Genomic DNA, 19,077 nt, shown 5'->3' on the forward strand with positions numbered 1-19,077 from the left:
ATCTGGTGTAATTAAGTGAATTCTAAGAGGAGAGTTGTGGCATAAATGTGAGCATAATTAATGCGAATGAGTAGGTTTAGTTACGCTTTTCATTGCTCGGCCCTTTGAGATGTTTTCAGTTTCAAAACCTGAAAAAGTAACTGTGATAAAAGACACCGGGCTGGTGTCTCTGAATTAGTCATGGAGTTAAATTATTGATTTATTGATCAGGGGGCTGACTTCAAACCATATGGACCCACAGGTACATTAAATATTTATGCAGCAAGTCATTGAAAGCCCCTCTAAACAAAGAACTAATAACTGAGGTGAGTGCTTAAATGATATATATCTTTAAAAATTGTATTTTACGCCACCGGTCTCAGTAAAATCAAATCTTTTATGACTGTACGCAAATATGGTGTGAAGAAATATGCAAAAAGAAGTCAAAGAAAGACAGGTATGAGTTGTTATTGAACACAGCAGCTGTCCAAGGAGGAATAATGGGTTTAGTTAAAGGGGAAATTGTAATTAGGGGGTTGGGATGCTTTACAGAGCAAACCCGTATGTACGCATCATATATGTATGCAGGTAGAAATATTGCATCATAATACTTTTATGTAACTCCACCCAAAGCTGCCTGATGTCTCAGTCTAACACTCAGACGTGATGTGTTGTGACAATCAGATGTTATCTCTCACATGTTTTGACAGATATGATGTCAGGCTGAGCTGTGGGAGCCTGAGTGAGTGTGTGTGTGTGTGTGTGTGTGTGTGTTGTGTGTGGGCGGGCGGGGGGGTGAACTAATTTCCCAGTGAGAGTTCCAGTCAATCAGACGCAGTGCAGGTTCAATCATCAGGTAATCAGTATTCAAACTACAGTCTAATGCTTGAAATGTAAATGAAACAATGAAAATGGTGATGATAAATGGCAAATCCAAAGTGATGCATGCCCCATAGGATTCCTTGCTTCATTTAAGCCAGTGCCATCACAACATTTTCAACCAATTTACCCAGCAGCAAGTGATGAAAGGAATCCAGAAGAACCGTGTTTGAATATTACCCAACACGGGCAACCATTAAAATCGCCGATGTTGTTTTGTAGGATTCGTGTCGTGCCAACGGTCTCTCTGTCTCCCTCTGGTGGACAGTTTATATTACAGCGACAGAACCGACGGTTTAACCTGACCGGAAAGCACCGGAGGAAATCCCAACCAATCTGACAAAGACACCAGCTTCAGGGACCGTGGACCGGGCTGATATTTACTTTGCATAGGAAGGAACTTAAGATCTCGCCATCTTCACCTCCGACCCAACGCAAACCGCTCAGGAGGATCAGTCAGTCAAGGACGCGCCTTCAAGACGGGTGAAAAAAGGGAAGGGGGGGCGGAGAGAGCGAGAGAGAGCGAGAGAGAGCGAGAGAGAGAGGCAGGTATTAAGTCGAGGTGGGGAGGACAGCGCACTCTACACCGGCCGTTGGGACACCGGGAGGCGATGTCTCACATTTCCCATCCATAAAACAACTCGGCTCTTCTTGCAAACTGAGACGCAGGAGTAGCCAGCTCTCATGCGCCGCACCTTCCCTCCTCAGTCACCAAAGAGGATCTTTTCAAGCGCCGGAGCGGAAAGAGCAGCATCACAATGACCCAAATGTGGCGCGTCCCCGTAGTGCGACGCCGTCTCCCGCCGCTGCTGTGAACGCGGTGCCGGCTCCGCGCCGCGCACAGATGACTTGAAACCGGGAAGGAGAGGATCCTCGAGCACTTGTTCCACATAGACAAGACTTTCACTGATAACCATGGCTGACCAGGTAAGGCGACGCGCGTTCTCCCCTCCGTGCGCTCTGCACAATAGCTTAGGTTTCACGCACGCAGGTGGACCAGGCACGCCCTCTGGATCGTAGTACACTCGTTGTTACACTTTGGCGTCTTCATTTGAAGCATATGTGCGGGGACAGAAATGCAAACAGTTTACACCTTGGCGCTCTGGGTGCTCCTCAAAGACGCTGAATTACGCGCTGTGTGTTGCGTTTTCTGCCATGTGCGTGATGGTTCGCGGATGCTTTTGTTGGATTTCTGCGGCCAGGGTCCTAAAGGTGGTCGATCGTGTCTTCTTCCCTGTAGGTTATCTCATAAATATCCATGATTAGGGTCTAACGGAGCCACTAAGCACACGTGAGCGTGCACCGGTGAGTCTGCAGCTACGGCAGCAGTCAGTGAACAGCGGGACGCTAAAACACTACTGTAATATTCATTTTATTTCCTGCGCTCTTGTTGTGCCCCACTTTCAGCAGCCTGGTGAGAAAAGATTAACCCCCGACATCCTGGCTCAGCCCGCGTCCACCCTCTCCTCTTGGTGCATGTGCGCGGCCCCCCCGAGCGCCGCAGACAACGAAAGGCCATGCTTAATTGATTAGGTCGTTCAATCAACCAGATTAGGCGACCGGGATGAGGAGGCGTTAGTGACGCACGTGTGCGTGTGTGTATGTGTGTGTGTGATACAGCCACACCTTCAGAAGTTTCTGGAGATGAATGAGGCTCTTCTGTGCATGTGATGCAGATGTCACCCAGGTTTTCTGTCATTGTTGGAGAAAGAAACTCTTTAGATGAAGAGTATCTCAATCTCTAAGGTCTGCAGACCGTTTACATCTACCTCCTGGCTCTGACCACACGTGCTGCTTATTACAATTTCCACTCTCAGCTCTTGCCTTTCCTCCACCCATCCCTCCACCCATCCATCCATCCATCCACCCATCCATCCCTCCATCCATCCATCCACCCATCCCTCCACCCATCCCTCCACCCATCCACCCATCCCTCCATCCATCCCTCCACCATCCATCCATCCCTCCACCCATCCATCCATCCCTCCACCCATCCACCCATCCCTCCACCATCCATCCATCCATCCATCCATCCATCCATCCACCCATCCCTCCATCCCTCCACCCATCCCTCCACCCATCCACCCATCCCTCCACCCATCCATCCACCCCTCCACCCATCCATCCATCCATCCACCCATCCCTCCACCCATCCATCCATCCATCCATCCCTCCACCCATCCATCCATCCCTCCATCCATCTCTCCTTGACCCGTATCTGCTGCGTCACAACCCCAGACCGCCCTCATCGCGCCTTTAGCACGTCTGCATCTTCATCAGTATCCCTCACTCACACGTCCACCGATGTCTCACCTCAGCTGTTCACACCTACCACCTCGCTACACACAGTGGAAGCCCCCCCCACCCCCTCCCCCAATTATCCAGCGATAACATTTACCAAAATAGCCCGACCTCTTAACCTCTTTTAAAGTGACACGTGCTGCCGTATTTACGCACCTCTTTCCTTCTGTCGTTCCAGTACAGTATGTTTCTGAACACGGCGGCGCCTCTCCGCCGAGGAAGCACGCCGCTGCCGGTCAAGCACCAGCTGCGGAGGGAGGAGGCCATATCTGAGGACTGTGACTGGATCCCGGGCTTGGAGGAGCCGGCCGCCTTGCCTGTCACGGACACAGCGGTGCCTCGGGACGAGTCTTTCGGCCAGTCGGCAGCTGCCCAGCCGTCCTTCGGCCACGGCCACGGCAGCGGGGCGCTGAGGATAGTTCTGCTGGGACAGAACGGCGTGGGAAAGTCGTCGCTAGCCTTATCTCTGGCGGGCCAGTCGGACAGATCCCTCTCCATAGACTCAGAGACGCAAGCGTGTGGTAAAGAGCTGACGGGGCCGGGGGAGATGTTCTCAAACTGCACGTTCACCTGTACTGAAGCTGTTTTTAAAGTTGGACATAGAACTGTTCTGGCCAGGAGTTCATTACAGATTGATATGATCTTCAGGCCAGGCTGGTGTCAGGTGATGGGGGGGGTAAGAACCCCAACCATCCCAGCCATCCCAGAGACAGGACATCACACCCTCAGCTGCTTTATTTTAGGCTGAACTTGGTGTTTATTGGTATTAGTGCCTATACAAAGATGTATTGTGACAGTATAGACTGTGTTGGGTGGCACGCTAATGGTCTAGCCATCTATACATCCACATCAGTGCCTGGTTGGATGTATGGAGCAGCTGAACCTCTCAACATAATGGTCCTCCTTCGGAAATCCTAACGATTCAATCCTGCATAAAGCCCAGATTCACGTCATCCACTATTAATTAGTGCATGTAGCATGTCTGGATTCATGCATCATACATGGATAGAAAAGCTTTTCCGCCCAAGAAGCTACTTGTCATCCTTATCTGTAATTTAAGCAATATGCTCAATAATTCAGAGGACGACGCGCTGAAATCACACAGGAAGAAAATCATCAACACATCCAGGATTTCTGACAGCGTTGAACACATGTTTCAGATCTAGAGAGATCGCACCTCACCGATCAATATGTGTTAGTGAGGAGTTAACGATGGCGCAGTGCGGCGATGGCACGTCTGTAAAAGACAGACGGACATCAGGGGTCGTCGTCACGTTTGGGTTGTATTGATGAGCCGGGGTTATTTCTGCATTCTTTGGGTGCTTTTTAAAGTCTTTATCTGAAAAATCCAAGTGATTAGCGACGCTGAACCCTGCAGTTAACTTGTATACAAACTCCCCTATAATTTAAAAAAATATCCAAATTATAGCTACCAACCGAGCCTTAAAATGTTTAGTAGGGAGAAGCAATTTTAAGACACAGCCATTAGAAAAGGAGCAAACATCCTTATTTTTCTTCAGGGATTAAAATAAAGCATCTTATTAAAGGTTTTGTCTGACAGAGAATTCAGTACTACAAATAAATCAATCTATAAATGGGATTTAAAGTTTAAACCATAGACGGTCGCCCCATTTTGCTGTATTTAAGATACTGAGGAGTGTTCCGATTGGCAAACTCACCCTTCATATTTGACTTCACGGCTCTTTTCTGCAGACGTGTTTTGACCGCGCCGGTATTTCCCCGTTTCTGCAGGTGAGGGGTACGAGTGCACGGTGACGGTGGACGACGAGGACAGCAAACTCATCGTTTTTGACAACTGGAAACAGGTGAGTGAGCTTCCTGCCCTCCTGGGGACTCTGTGCTGATTTGCGTGCTTCTTATTTGCTGTGAATTCATGGCTTGGACTCAAATTGGAGCGATATTTTGAGCTCCGAATGAGCCGGTGGCGCTTCGTGGGAGGGTGAAGACCTGAGCGGCATCAGGTGGCCTGCAGAGAGCTTGTTAAAGAACTCGGGAAGGAGCCAAACGTGGGCCGTCGCTCCCGCCTGTCAGTCAGAACCATCCATCAAACGTGGGTCTGCTGTTTTTCCGCATCGGTACCAGTCGGGGTCAGGGTGAAGTCTGCTGAGGAATCGGGCTGGAGTTTGGGTTGTGATGACGCATTAATTGGCCCCGGCCGTGCATATTGGGCGTGATGCATCTTCTCGGATGTCCGCTCTCTTCAGGGGCGCCGCCCTTAAGGTTGAATTATTCACATTCAGCGCCGAGGATCTCCGCCGTCATCGTTTCCTCGCTTTCTCCCAAAAGCTCTCTAAATTTTCCTGTCGTGACCGGCGCTTCTCCTGCCTCCGTCTCCACTGGGCCGTGATTTAATCTCACCGAGAGTTAATTATATTTGGGATTCTGTGCGTGTTAATAGGAGGCTGGGGCAAACAGACGCCGGCCAGTGGGAAGCCTGGAACAACTCCAGGGTCGTCGACAGTGGGGGTGGGGAGGGGGGAGGGGGCGAACAAACAGAATAACAAATCTCCCACAGATGCCCACTTATTTTTCATGCTTGAAATTGTTCTCACACAGGTGAACCACCAGCAGGTTATCGATACTTTTTCAACATTTTGGACCAAAAATAGGACTTTCAGGGGCGCCACCGTGTCGGGCCTGGCCCCGAGCTGACGATTCCCAGCATCAAAAGTCTATCCCGAGAGGGATGGCTCCCGGACTTGGCTGCCAGTGTTCTCCACAGGGCGCTCTAACCTACACACGTTACCATAGCAACCTGAAAAGACACACACACGCTCGCATCCAGTCATGCAGGAAACGCTGGCAGGTCAGTCAGCATCTGCCTCTGCAGGCTGCGGGTGTCCGTGCGCTCGCCCCTGCGCCGTTCGGACCAAGCGGAAACCCGCCAAGGAGGAGGAAAAGCTTCAAGCTCCGCGGGCTCGCGGCTGATTGGCGTGCTGAGGCCAAGAGCGGCGTTTTACCTCCCGCTGCGGTGCCCAATAACCTGGCCGACACACAGGCTGACCTACTGTGCCGACAGATGTGCGCGTACGTGCGCAGGCCGAGTCCAGCTTTGTCACATGTGTAAAACAGCGTGGAGAGCCCCCCCCCCCTCGTGAACGCTGTTGAAGTCATGTGGTTGGACGCTTTAAATAAATCATCCCGCTGCTTGAAATAGAAACACACTTGGCCTTGACCGAGAGAGCCGGCGCTGTCCTTCGCCTCCAGATTGACATTGGTTGTGTAACGTCTCTGCTCAGCAGCCAAGTGCGTACGGAGACAAACGGGCGGGAAATCGAGGTCGCCGGCGACCGGAGGGGCCCCTCACCTTTTCCTGTATCGCCGATTTGCCACCGGGGGCGTCTGCGTCTCTCCGCGCGTGTCGGAAAACGATTTTGAGTTTTGTGAATTTGAGGTTGAAATATTTATTAAAGGCGGGCTGAAATGTAGGCCACGGGATATGGAGGAGCGCAGCAGGACAGACTGGAATGTTGATTGTGTTAAATCAAGTTAGAGGGGGAAAAGAGTCCAGGATGTAATTTGGACGGAGACAACTGTGGCTTGGCTACGTTCTCTTACTCAATTAGGAGGAAAGAAAAGCCAGTTTATGAGAGGCAGAATGAGCTCTGCCGTTTCGGTCCCTGGGTATTTTCGTCTTTCCTGTATCGCCGCAGTCTTCCGAGACCTGTTATGGAGTTTTTCTGAGCCCTCGCTCTGATCCTTATCAGCTCTTCTCGCTTAACCGCCTGTTTGCTTTAGTCCCCGCTGGGAGTCGTTTCGGTTGGTGGGGAACGGGAAACTCGGAATCGACGCGCTCGCGTCCGCTGGACCGCGTTTCTAGGTCGGCTCGTCCTTTGTTTCCGGTAAAGATGCAGCTGCAGATGTTCCAGGCTCAGGAGGTGGAGCGGGTGTCTCCAGGCCCCCGTAGACAGATCGAATCAGACGCAGAAGAGCTGCAGGGATTCCCTTTTTACCAGCCTGGGTCGTCTCATCGGCCCGAAGCGTCTGTGATAACAGAGAACTCCAGCGATGATGAATTAAGCTAAACTCTTTAAACTAGATGGTGCCTCCACAGAGAGGTTAAAGGTCACCAGGGGAACGTTGTCACGACTGCTCGGGGATTCGAAAATGGACATTTTAAGCGTTGAAGCTTGTCCGGCCCTCGCATTAAAAGTGTAATCCAGTAGGGCGCGTCTCCAGTTATGTTATTGTGATATCAGCTGCACTCTGGGATGATGTCATCACCGCCTGTACATAAACGGGCCAGATGGCCCCTCTAATATATTTTTTGAGCAGCTCTTTTCTTTTTCCTCTGCGCAGCGAAAAACAAACCGACTAAGCACTAAGCTTCATCATCCTATTATCAGATTTTGACTTAGCTGCCAGAGCAAAGTGCCTTTTGTCTCCAATGTGCTCGTCTTCTGCGCCTTCCCTTCTCCTTCCCTCTCTATTTATTCACCCACCTGCACATTGATTTGGACTCGGAAAGGTAGAAAGAAGGACCGGGAGGCTCATTTATGGAGTCATCCTCGGGGCGGGGGCGTGGCCGACCCGACGGACAATAAGCTGCTTTGCTAATGTATCTTATGCGGAGCGAACGGACAGACGCTGAGAAGTTTTCAAACAAAAGGGGGGGTGAACATGTTCGTACATGCCTACACATGCACGCTCACGCGCGTCCGTGCACCTGGTTTGTGAATCGGGCCAGATGCTGTTGCCTGCTTTTCACAACTGGATGGAACAACAGGTCACCGAGCCACAGCGTGTTATGCAAATCGCATCTGTTAAGTGATTCATTCTCCTGGGCATAAATGGATGCTGCTGGAAGTTGGAGTGTGTGTGTGTGCGTTTGGTTTTGTTTTTCATGCGTGTGTTGCCGTATGTGCCGCAGCGCGTGAAACACACAGAAATTCACATCAGTTCCAGTTCGCCGAGGGGTGACTTGCTGTTCTGCAACTACAACTCAAACCATTTTAGGCGCCCTCTCCCACCCCCCCACCCACCTTCCCACCCGCTAGCGTGGTAGATAATTTTAGTTTTCAAGCAAACATGTTTTTCCTGGACGTTGTCCTCTTATCTACATTTGCAGCCATTTTGACTGCTGGAGCAGAAAGACCCGTTTAACTGTCCTGTCAGCTTTTCCTCTGTTTAAACAATATCCATGCTGCCGAATGATTGTTCCATCGGGTTGGTGTTTAAACAGCGAGCGGCCGCCGTCTGATCAATAATCAGCGGATGGAGAATCTAAGAAATGCAACAGCTGAAGGGGGAAGCTGTGGGAGTGACTTACATTATAAGTAATTATATATGCGGTAATAATGGCAGCCATTCTAATTCTGAGCAGGCGGCAGGTTGTCGTGACTCATTTTTTATTGCCATAGGAGCAATGAGGCGGTATTGAAAGAATATTCCCCTCTCTCCCAGTCTCACCAGTTCATTTAGCCAATTTGTCCTGCTCTTTTAGTAGTCCACTGACCCCGTCTGCACCGCTATAATCAGTCCATTTACCCTCGCTGTACCACCATAACCAGTGCAAACAGTCGCCGAACCCACCGTCACCAGCAGGCTTATCTTCTGTGGAGCTGCAGCCATTTACCTCCATTAGAACCAGTCCATTTAGCAGCTCCGGCCCCGTGCAGCTCGTCTATTTACACTCAAGTCCTCGCAGACCTTCCCGTTTGTTCACTGTAAATGCACAAAATGTTCCTCTTAAAGTAATTCTTGAAGGAATGAAAGGATGTGTAATCACAGAGATAAAAGGCATGAATCATGTTTACACGTGCAAAAAAGAAGCCTTGATAAGAGGAAAAAAAAACTTGTGGGTCTCATGAGTTATCTCATCTATTAAGTGAACCCTATTCTTGCCTTTGCTCTTCTGGGTCCATTTACCAGCAGAATTGAGAAGCTGACCCTCTGGAAACTGCCCCCAATCTGCCATTCAATTAATTTGAAAGGGGTTAGGTATGAGGCCGGGGAGCTGATCGGGGCTCTTGTCTCCCACAAAGCAATTTCCATCATGTCTTTGTGGACTGGAAGCAGCCTGCTGCATTACTGGAGAAGATTTTAGGATTTGGAAGCATCACCAACTGGAGAGAAAAAAACAAAAAAAACAGCGTCTGCGGGATTTTGTGGCTGTGAGCGGATCCGAATTAATTAAGGGAGTCCGTGAGACCTGCTCCTGAGTGGAGTTTGTGCACGATTACTGTGTGTATTTTCTTCTGCTGTGTCTGGAGGGGGAAGGTGATGGCAGATGGCTGGTTCTCCATGAACAGCTACAAGCTGCCTAATCTGGGGAGGGAGGAAGAGCTTTGGCACCTTGCTGCACGGCTCAGCCTCTGTGTGACCGATGCTGTAGCTACTCAGTTACACTTTGCTTCCTCCAGCTCTCCATCACCTCCTCATCGATGTCCACTCGCTCAGAATCATCCCTCTAGTCCCCTGTTCTCCCTCCTCATTCCTAAATCAGACACTGACAGGTGGCGGAGCCGCCTTTTCTCGCCAATCCTCCCCTCGCCGCCCCCCCACCCCTTTCCAGGCTTGTAGTCAAACCGAGGGAGCGCCAACGGGGCTCCCCGTGAATTTCCTTCTGCGGGGTCTGATCCAATACTACATGGCCCTGGGAGACGGCGTGAATTTTTCAAGTGTTTGAACGTCTCTGGAAGGCAGGAATTTGCCTCCGGGGCTGTCAGAAAGGGGCCACGGCGGAACAACGGGCTCTTCTACTGATTCAGTCACACGTGTTTACGGCTTCTGGACCTCATTTCCACTTGAAGGACGGATTGATTGTGTTGGCGGCCCGGCGGGTCAGCCTGCTGCCAGGGTTTGGAATGCTATGAAAATATAAAAGATTCCTCTGGTTCGGCCGTAGCTTTCGTTTTAACCCCCTCCGATCCCGCGGTGTCGTTTAATCCAAAGGAACATAAAAAGTTGAAATGTGATGGCGGATTAAGTCAATCCAAACGACATGTTGCATTACCTGCGATGTCCTGCCGATTACATTTCAAATCCCGGTGCCATCAAATCACTTCTGATCACGCAACATCACGTCAGTCCAGAAAGCTCTCCTGGGTTTCCATGACCTCTGGGATGGCTTCTACCCCCCCGACAGCCTGAAGGGGAACGGACAACCGTTAACGGAAGATAAATAAATGCAGTTTAGACAAAGTCACCACTGTTTTGACAACTTTCCGCTTTTTTTAATGCATATTTTAGCTGTCAAATCGCCTCTCGCGGGCATTTTGTGTCCTGATAAGCTGCCATGACTGGTGAGATCATATCTGAATACGGTGCGACGCCCCGGCCAGATGACTGCAGGCTTCATTTCCAAAACCTGGATTGCATTTTAAACTGCGGGGAGTTGCTGCATCTACTCGCTCCCCGGATTAGCAGCGCATTGGCCTTTAGTTAAGAGATGAGCTGCGGTTTGTTACAACTAATTACTCTGACAAATGAATATGTGCGAGGGACGGGAGCGCTCGCCGGCTGTTTTCATTAATATTTAACTCATGTTACCTTGTCCTGACCTGTTTTTATGCCTCCAACCCCCCTCCAGTCGATCGTAAGCGCAGATGACAGAATGAGGCAGAGAGAGAGCGGCGAGGACGGTTTAATGGGGCCTCGGTGACGGGGAGCCCCGATGGGACGTTGGTGGTCACTGCTAGAAGGGTCCAGACAGGGTTCACACGGTTCCTGGGATATTGGGAAAAGCGTATTATCAGCTGTCCGGAAACGGACAAGCGGCGTCGCGACAACAGGAATTAAAGTGAAAATGAATGAAAACAACATTATTGTCACTCTGGAGACGCTGGTACGCGTCGTGTCTTCCTGACATTCAACGCCGCTCCAGCTGTCACTTGATCCGTCCTGTTGGGGATGAACCTGCTGCTGACGGGATGCTGACGGGATGTTTTATTCATGTGTTTTGTACCTCAGGACCTGTCCACGCTGCAGTGCGACGTGTGCGTCCTCGTCTTCTCGGTGACCGACAGACGGAGCTTCCATCGCACCGCCCAGCTCCGCCTCCTCCTCAGGGAGTCCCAGCCACACACGCCAATCATCCTGGTGGGGAACAAGAGCGACCTCGTCCGGTCCCGGGAAATCAGCAGCGAGGGTACGTCGAGGGCGGGACGCCGTCGGTCCGGGTTTCTCTCCCGTCGTTTCCTTTCAGTTTCCAGATCACCACCTTGACCAGGAACTGCTAAAACGCGTCCAGGGTTGCCTGTTTTCAGGGCACGATGAGCACATCAGCCACGTTAGCAGCGGCGTTCCTGACCGATGGAAAAGCTCGGTGCAGAGAAGGGAATCGTGTCCCTGCTACACTGAATTATGACTAAAGCAGAAACAGCTGGAGTTGAATCCAGTCTCAGTTTGCAGAAAGATTCGTAGCTCCGCCAGACTGTGAATGTGCCACGCGGGAAAGCACATTTTCCAGTTAAAAAGGCCGGAATTCCCATGTTTGCCCTCTTTTAACAGTGAAATCTGTTCCTGTTGTGTGATTCTACACAAACTGCCTCTTTGCTCTGCTGGACAAAGTGTTTATTAATACAAACCAATAGCAACCAGCAGCAAATTGGCCATTAAAAGGGTTAGAAAAGATCAAATTAAATGGCTCCTGCTCCTGATCCTTCTCCGTCTTGACATCATCTCTAAATGATCAAATCTTTCTGTAATTATCTCCAAATATCCAGAGACCACTGGCAGATTTCTATGAACTACGAGGAGAAAGTCTGATCCTCTATTACTGTTGTGTGGGCGTGGGAGTGCACACAGTCCGCGGGAGCAATTTACAACGATGTTTACAACCAAATTAGAGCAGATGTCATATTTCTGGGACACTTATGGGCAGAAAAAAACTGAGATTATCAAAGAACAACAGTTTTTCATCAAACTGGCGAAGAGAGAAAAACAAAGGGAGGAGAAGCTCAAACACTGTAGAGGGGAGAGGGGGGGGGGGGGGACACAGGTGAACCACATGAGGGTACCCGCAATCCAAGGAAACAGGACAGATGGGAAACACTGCAAATAGAACCAAGATTCCTCCATCGTGTCCACCGTTTTGTCCTCACGTTCATGTTTTCCTCTTGTAACCAGCTCAAGTCGGATCGCGTGTTCCCTCGCGTCTTTGTGGGTGTTGTCTTCGGATGAGGGAAGACAACGACGCGTCTACCTGCTGCCTGCTGGGGACAGGCCTGTCGATCACCCCCCCCACACACACACACACGGGTAGCACGGTGTGACTGACAGCCCTGCGGCGAGGACCTTCTGCGCGTTATTATCGCAGGAGAAACATTTTGAATGCTAAGCATTCTGAAAACAAGCTAATCGAAGCGCAGTTCATCTGGGCGTTTGATTTGGATTGAAGATCGGGACATTTGATCCCTGCGGTTTCGTCTCTCAGCATCTGATCGAGCGCGTGTGCTCCTGTGTCGGTGTTAGCTAAGGCCGGACCTTCCTGTCTAATCTCGTCGCAGAATTAGGGCCGTAAACGTTGGGACGAAGCAAGCGGGTTCTTCAATTTCTGACATTTCTAGACACAGAAATCTTCCCTCTTCGCGGGGTTTGAGGTGTGAGGACGTCCCACGAGTCCATTGTTTGTGTTTGCACACACACTGGTGACTTGAGCACCACCAGCGTGTGTGCAGGAACAAGACAACAAGCCTACCTAACATGTGACAGAACTATTCAGTCATATTTGAACACCCTCTGCACATTCATGGGTTTTAAAGTAGATATTTCATTCCACTGAGCAGGATGATGGTGTTATCAGCCCCCTCTTTGCCCCCCTCCAGGGGCTTCCATACATCCTCGCTGTGTCTTTGAGGCTTTTCTTTGGGTACCTCGGTGTCCTGCCATTAGGTTGATTAAAGACTTGCTGAACTGCACAGAGGGAACAGGGAAGGGACAAATGAATTTCATTGTGTGGAAATTCATGCTGCCCCACCGGGTCTTCCCTTGATTGGACGGGTGCTGCTGATTGTGTGGAGGAGGAAGCGGTAATCTAGGGCTCCTGTACGTGTATTAGTGGGATCCATGTTAGAACAACCGCAAACTGGTATCAACCAAGTAATGTCTGATCTGACGATGAGAGCAGACGCTCCTGGTGGCAGATACTCGCAGGGCGGTAACGAGCGTGCGTTGAGGTGGGTGCCCGTGCCCACCGCGTGACCCCGCTGATTGAACTCAAATCGCATTTAATTTGCCTTGCTTTGCAAGTTAACCCGAGGCAGCGAGTGTAAAAATGTGTGCACATCGCCGTCCGCGCGCTGCCGTCGACTTGATTACGGCTCGGCGGCATGACGGCAAAACTGGAAGGTGGGGAGGGGAAAAAAAAGCAAAGGTGGAGCGGCGAGGAATGAATAACGAGGGACGGCTGCACTCAGCACATTCTGTGTTCGTAGAGAGGCAGAGCGCAGGAGCTGTGATGCGCTCAGCGATATGGAAATACCCCAACTCGGCTCCCCGGGCGACTGACAAGGATGTTCTTGTGTCCTCGCAGGACGGACCGCGTGTATTCTTGCTGATATGTGAGCCTGACAGAGGAATCTGACTGTCTTGCTAGCTAACGTCTGAAAGAAGCGGCGGCCTGAGAAAGCTGGAGTCATAAAGTCTATTTATGGAGGATGCGCTGACATTTTTACTCACCCATCTCTCACCTTCCTGTCCCTCGCTTACATTGTCTTCCCCACAGACGGACCATATGTTAGGATAAATATGTTAACGCTGCGGACATATTTATCAGTTCGCCAGTATTGCTCTGCTCTGACCCCACTCCCTTTTATCTTGATTCATGTCCTCTTTGGCGACATGTGACGAGTCAGCAAATCTTATTCCCGCCCGTCTCCATCTTTTCTACCTCCCTCCATCTTTCACGTGCATTTCCAGCATCTTCACCTTCCTCCGCTGACCCGTTCCTTCCCCGTTAGTCCGCGTTAGTGCTTTGATTAACATCCACATTCCTCCTTGTGACAGAGCCGCTATCAAAAAGCAGCAAGCCGGGTCAGTCGTTTGAACGCGGGGCCGTTTCGCCTCTAAAACAAAGGCAAATAAATCAAGCTGAGACCCAAACGGGGGCTATTAATTATCAGCTCTGCCTGCCGGTTCACTGCGGGCGAGAGCATCTGGGGCTCCCTCGTGAGGATGTCTCTCTGCAGGTAGCCCAGCTGGAGGGGGGCGCTCCTCTGGGAAGCTACAGTTCATTTATTTTCTCACGCAAGACAGGACAGCGGAACCGAGCACCAACAATGGTGAGGAGATGAGTCAGGACAGTTCTGTTGGCAGCAATCGGGTCATCCTAACGCTGTAAAACCCTTTGAAAAAGGCAAATTAAAGCACGGTTGAATGTGGATGAACAGTTCGTCACTAAAAAGTGACAGACTGGTTTCTACGAGCGGTTGTAAAACCAGCTGAAATCCAGCCATCACGACTCTGTTCTCTCCAAAACCGGCTGGAACTGGAACCGGAGGCTTTGGTGCTCCGGGTGTCTTCCGTGTTCCTGGCATCCGTTCCTCTGTCTTACACCACCTTTGTCAATATCTGAATCAATGCCCGGCGCCGTGGGCCGAGGGAAGAGCGTGCACGACGAAAATCGACAACCAGAGCCGTCTCCTCGTCTCCTCGTCTCCTCCCTCCTCGTCCATCCTGTCCACTCACTTCCTGCAACCTTCTCTCGCGCTTTTCCTCTCAAGTCTGTCACACCGGCCCTCTAGAATTTCATTTCCCAAACACTCCCGTAACTCTGAGTTCAATCCAATCAGATGTGGGGATTAAGATAATTCCTTGTTGATCTGGATTGGGATTATTGTCCCCCACCCCCACCCCCTAGTCCAGTCTCACCCCACCTACATTAGGTGGGTCAACAACAGCTGCTCTGTGTTGGGATTCTCACTACCGGATCAGATGTGTTTAAAAGCCTCGTCACACATTCAGCGGCTCATATTAATCCGCGGAGTCGCTCTATAAACTCCCAAACCGGCCACTTTGCTGCGACCGCATCGGAATAATCGCTCGGTTCGCGCGTTTTCCTGAGGTGGAACAGTTTTAATCGATCGCTCCGATGACCTCATCTCTCATTTTTTAAACGTTCCACACGCAAAACACCAAAAAAGTTCTGCGGCTACAACAAATTGCAACGGGAGCTTTAAAAGCCTGCCCGGTGTGCAGCTGCCCACCGGCTCGCAGATGGTTTTCCCTGAGCGGCGCAGCAGCGACGGAGGGAGCAAATAGCATTTCATGTCAGCGGAGCCCATTTGGTGCAGAATGATCATATCTGTCAGCCCTCCTTATCGTCCAGCCTCGTTTGGCCAGGAACAGACAGGCGCTTGTAGCGATGATACGGAGCCTTGTCAACAACGCGTTTAGTCACCTGTCTTTATCTGACAGCGTCACGTTGAGATAAACAGGGGGGTTTTTGCTCCTCATTTCAGCTGCAGCAGAGAGATTTGAGGGTGCCAGGCTCAGGAAGTGGAAACATTAATCCCATCACTGTTCCTGCTTATTCATTTGAAGAAGAGTTTAAAAGATAAATGCCAGCATGAGGTTGGTTGTGTAATACAAGTGCGACGTCTTACTTAACGCTTGTTATTCAATTTTAGAAGCCGGCGAAGACCACGATTTCTACTTGCAGGTCGTGATTCTTAAAACCAAGTATTGGAACCATATGGGCAGATGTGTGTATGTGTGTGTGTGTGTGTGTGTGTATTTACGAGTCAACATGTCGTTCCGTGGGTGGAGCCAGAGGTTACTGGTGTCCTGACGCTCCCGTTTCTCTCACCAGAGGCTCAGTCCAGCGCCATGATGTTCGACTGCCTCTACATGGAGCTGTCAGCCTCCCTGGATCACGGCACCAATGAGCTGCTGGAGGCCGCGGTTCGGACGGCAAGGGGCGACTCTGTGGGTCCGGGTTGGACTGACGGCGACCCGGGGGCGGGCCGCAGGGAGAGCCTGACCAGTCGGGCCAAGCGTTTCCTGGCCGGTCTGGTGCCGCGCTCGTATGGTCGAGACCGCGACCGCGATCGGGGACGCTACCGGGAGATGAGTCGCCATCGGGGGAGCAAGATCCTACGGCAAAAGTCCCGTTCCTGCCATGACCTCAGTGCACTGTGATACACATGGAGAATCGTGATCCCACATACACACACGGAGAGAACGTTGGTGCTCGCCACAGTCAAATCAACATTCCCACGACTGGTGGTCATTGAGGGGGGCGGGGCCTGCTAAAACACCTACGTAGCACGCACTGATGATATTTAGACTAATAGCAACCTCATGTATCCCTGTTGTAACCTGTTTTATAGCATGCAGAGTAGACGCTCTACGACGTGACCCTGTCGGTTTTACAGCTACGTGATGTGGGACTGACTGTACCTCAGTGGCCAGTAGCTAATGCACAATCTAGCAATGCCGTCTTCAAGGCAAGACCCTTTATTTGTAGAGAGGAAGAGACGCTCCGTCGGCACTTTTTCCAGCCACTTTCCTCACACTGTCCACCTTTTCTGTTGTGCACCGGTTTAAAGACGCGTCCGTCTGCCCCACCAATGGCGCCTGCCTTCTTCGTACGATGATGATACCCATCAACGCCCAAGCCATACTTTGGCTGACTGCTTCTGGAGCGATCAGCCCAAACAACCCTTTATGGTGGAATGTGACTTAAATGGAGAGAAGAGCTCGGAGGAATAATGGAAGGGAGGACAGGAGAGGTCCAAAGCACAGGAGGAGGAATAAGAAAACCTTATTTACCTGTTTTTATTTTTATGGTTCCACCCGCTGGCACCAGGATGTGTGTTAGGACTGACTTCACGGGCGGCCCAAAAGAGAACGTTCTGGAAACGTTGGACTGGCTCGTCATGCCCCTGCGGCGCCACCGAAACACGCTCCCCCGTTCGTCACCGTCCACTAAGCACTGTCATCTTTCCGGAGAGAATAAATTAATTTTTGTTTGACATTCTGATTTGGTGTCCTGGCCTGTTTTCTCCTAACAGCTTTATGAAACCGTTGTCTCGTTTCGAAATGGCGCGACGGGTCTCGGGATGACTCACAGGTCCACTTCAGGCTGGAAGACGGCCACTCCATTCGTGCCCACAACAAACAGGATACGGCGACGCCACAATCTCTTAGGGTGGGAGTAGATTCCAGTGCTTGAGTGATGCAAAATGTGTATTCAGAAATGGAAATATATTCAGAGATAGTTATCAAGAGGGGAATTAAAGTCAGCACAGTGATTGCTCTGCTCCCTCAGCAGCAGATCTGTGGTGGAGTTCACCTTCTGCGAGGTTTTTGTTCAAACGATCAGATTTTCCTGCACCTCACAGCATCCTCCCAACCCCCCTCCTGGCTTTGCAGGGCAACGCTGAGAATTCTTCATCTTAATCAGAGCAGAAACATATCAAACAGATGATGAAATCGGCCTCCGACGCCGCCGCCGCTCGCTTTTATCGACCCGGCTCTGAGGCTGAGTGTCAGCGCTCGCTGCTTTCGGGGCCTCCGAGCAGCCCAAAAGCAAACGAAAAGGACACCGATTCTACTTCTCCATGTCGTTATATGTTAATAAAAAGTCATTTTAGCTAATTGACCAGGCCTCACGTGTATCACTCTGTTTGCGTGGCCGTGCTGTAGGAACCGGAGACGTGACCTGAATGATAAAGCGGGTCCGGACGGGTCTGCTGACAGACCCTTGGCCATCCCTCATTCCTCTCCTTTCCAGAATGACCCCCCAGTCTCTGTAACCTGCTGCCTCTAATGATCACTAATATTTCTACTCCCATTCATTCTTTTCTTTTTTCATTACAATTGAAAAAAGCTTTTAAAAAAAACATGAGCCTTGCAGGCGACTTCCAGCAGTGATTTATCGTGAAAGATGTTCGGAGCCAAATTGTCTTTACGCGGGCTGTATATTCCTCATCAGTCCATTATTTGTACAAATATATAGAAATTCAGCTAATTTATTAAGGCGTTACTACAGATCAGTGCTTCTAAACGGGACTTTTCAAGTGATGATACTAGAAAAACATAATCTACGGTACGATGCCCTTCCAGATTGAAATGGATGACACCACTGGGACCAGCATGCAAATTCCATCTGTTTGATGAATCGCTCTGGTCGGGATGACACAAAAACACCATTTGTTTAGTTTGGAATGCAGGTTTCTTCGGGTCAAAAGAATTAAAAAGACATTCTTTATTATTATTGTACACGGGTTCAGAAATCTGCAGAAAATCATGCAACAAAGGAGAGGAAACATCTAATTAAACAAGGTAGACGCCCATTTCCCCCTATATTAGTGCCATATAGAGTCTGTAGACAGTGTACAGTAATGTTAAATAGCAGAATGGTTTTCTTACAATACCCATACGTCATTGTCAGCTACGTGCATAAAATATATACAAAGTCTAATGATTCTTTTGATGGGAAAGCTGCATTTAAATGGAAATCACCACTTCTGATTCATCATTTAAAAAGCAATCAGTGAAGATCAAGATGAAGCCATAATTCTGGTTTCCTGGCTCAGTTTTGAGAGAAGCTGCAGCTTGCGATGCTGGTAGAGGAGCTATTGGGACTGGAAGAATGAGAGGACTCTGGAGAGGAGGACAAACCGGCTAAGGGAGGGAGAAAGAGAGAGAGAGAAGGGCTGAGGAGAGATGGGGATGGTGAAGCGCTTTGAGGACTAATGGTTGCTTAGAGACTGTTGTCAAGGAGACAATGAGTCCTAGAGTCCTCTGGCATCTTAACTGTTCTTAGATATTTATTCAGATTTTAGGAGGGGGACGTCTTTTCATTTTCCTCCCCAGTAGGTTAATGAGACACTGGTTTGTGACAGAAAGATCAGGGAAACTCTTCAAAGTTTTTGAAGAATGTACATCACAATGAGAAATGACACGCAGAGCCTTTTTTTATATGGGAGAGATAAGTGTCAGATAATGGCA

General features: G+C 50.1%; 1 protein-coding gene across 1 annotated transcript; it reads left to right on the forward strand.

Moving 5' to 3' along the window:
• Positions 1–1,373: 1,373 nt before the first annotated feature.
• On the forward strand, positions 1,374–17,104 carry rem2 (RAS (RAD and GEM)-like GTP binding 2). Its single transcript, XM_057055722.1, has 5 exons — positions 1,374–1,785; positions 3,338–3,680; positions 4,912–4,985; positions 11,092–11,269; positions 15,932–17,104. Exons 1-5 carry the CDS (start codon positions 1,774–1,776, stop codon positions 16,258–16,260), a joined length of 936 nt encoding a protein of 311 aa, XP_056911702.1. The 5' UTR covers positions 1,374–1,773; the 3' UTR covers positions 16,261–17,104.
• Positions 17,105–19,077: the final 1,973 nt, after the last annotated feature.

This window comes from Takifugu flavidus, chromosome 15 (assembly GCF_003711565.1).
Source record: "Takifugu flavidus isolate HTHZ2018 chromosome 15, ASM371156v2, whole genome shotgun sequence".
In the NCBI taxonomy this organism is placed as follows: domain Eukaryota; kingdom Metazoa; phylum Chordata; class Actinopteri; order Tetraodontiformes; family Tetraodontidae; genus Takifugu; species Takifugu flavidus.

Excerpts from the sequence above, each read along its gene's own strand:
- rem2 (XM_057055722.1), top strand. Across the intron at positions 3,681-4,911 it reads CTCAGAGACGCAAGCGTGTG|GTGAGGGGTACGAGTGCACG; the intron begins GTAAAGAGCTGA and ends CCGTTTCTGCAG. Across the intron at positions 11,270-15,931 it reads CCGGGAAATCAGCAGCGAGG|AGGCTCAGTCCAGCGCCATG; the intron begins GTACGTCGAGGG and ends TTCTCTCACCAG.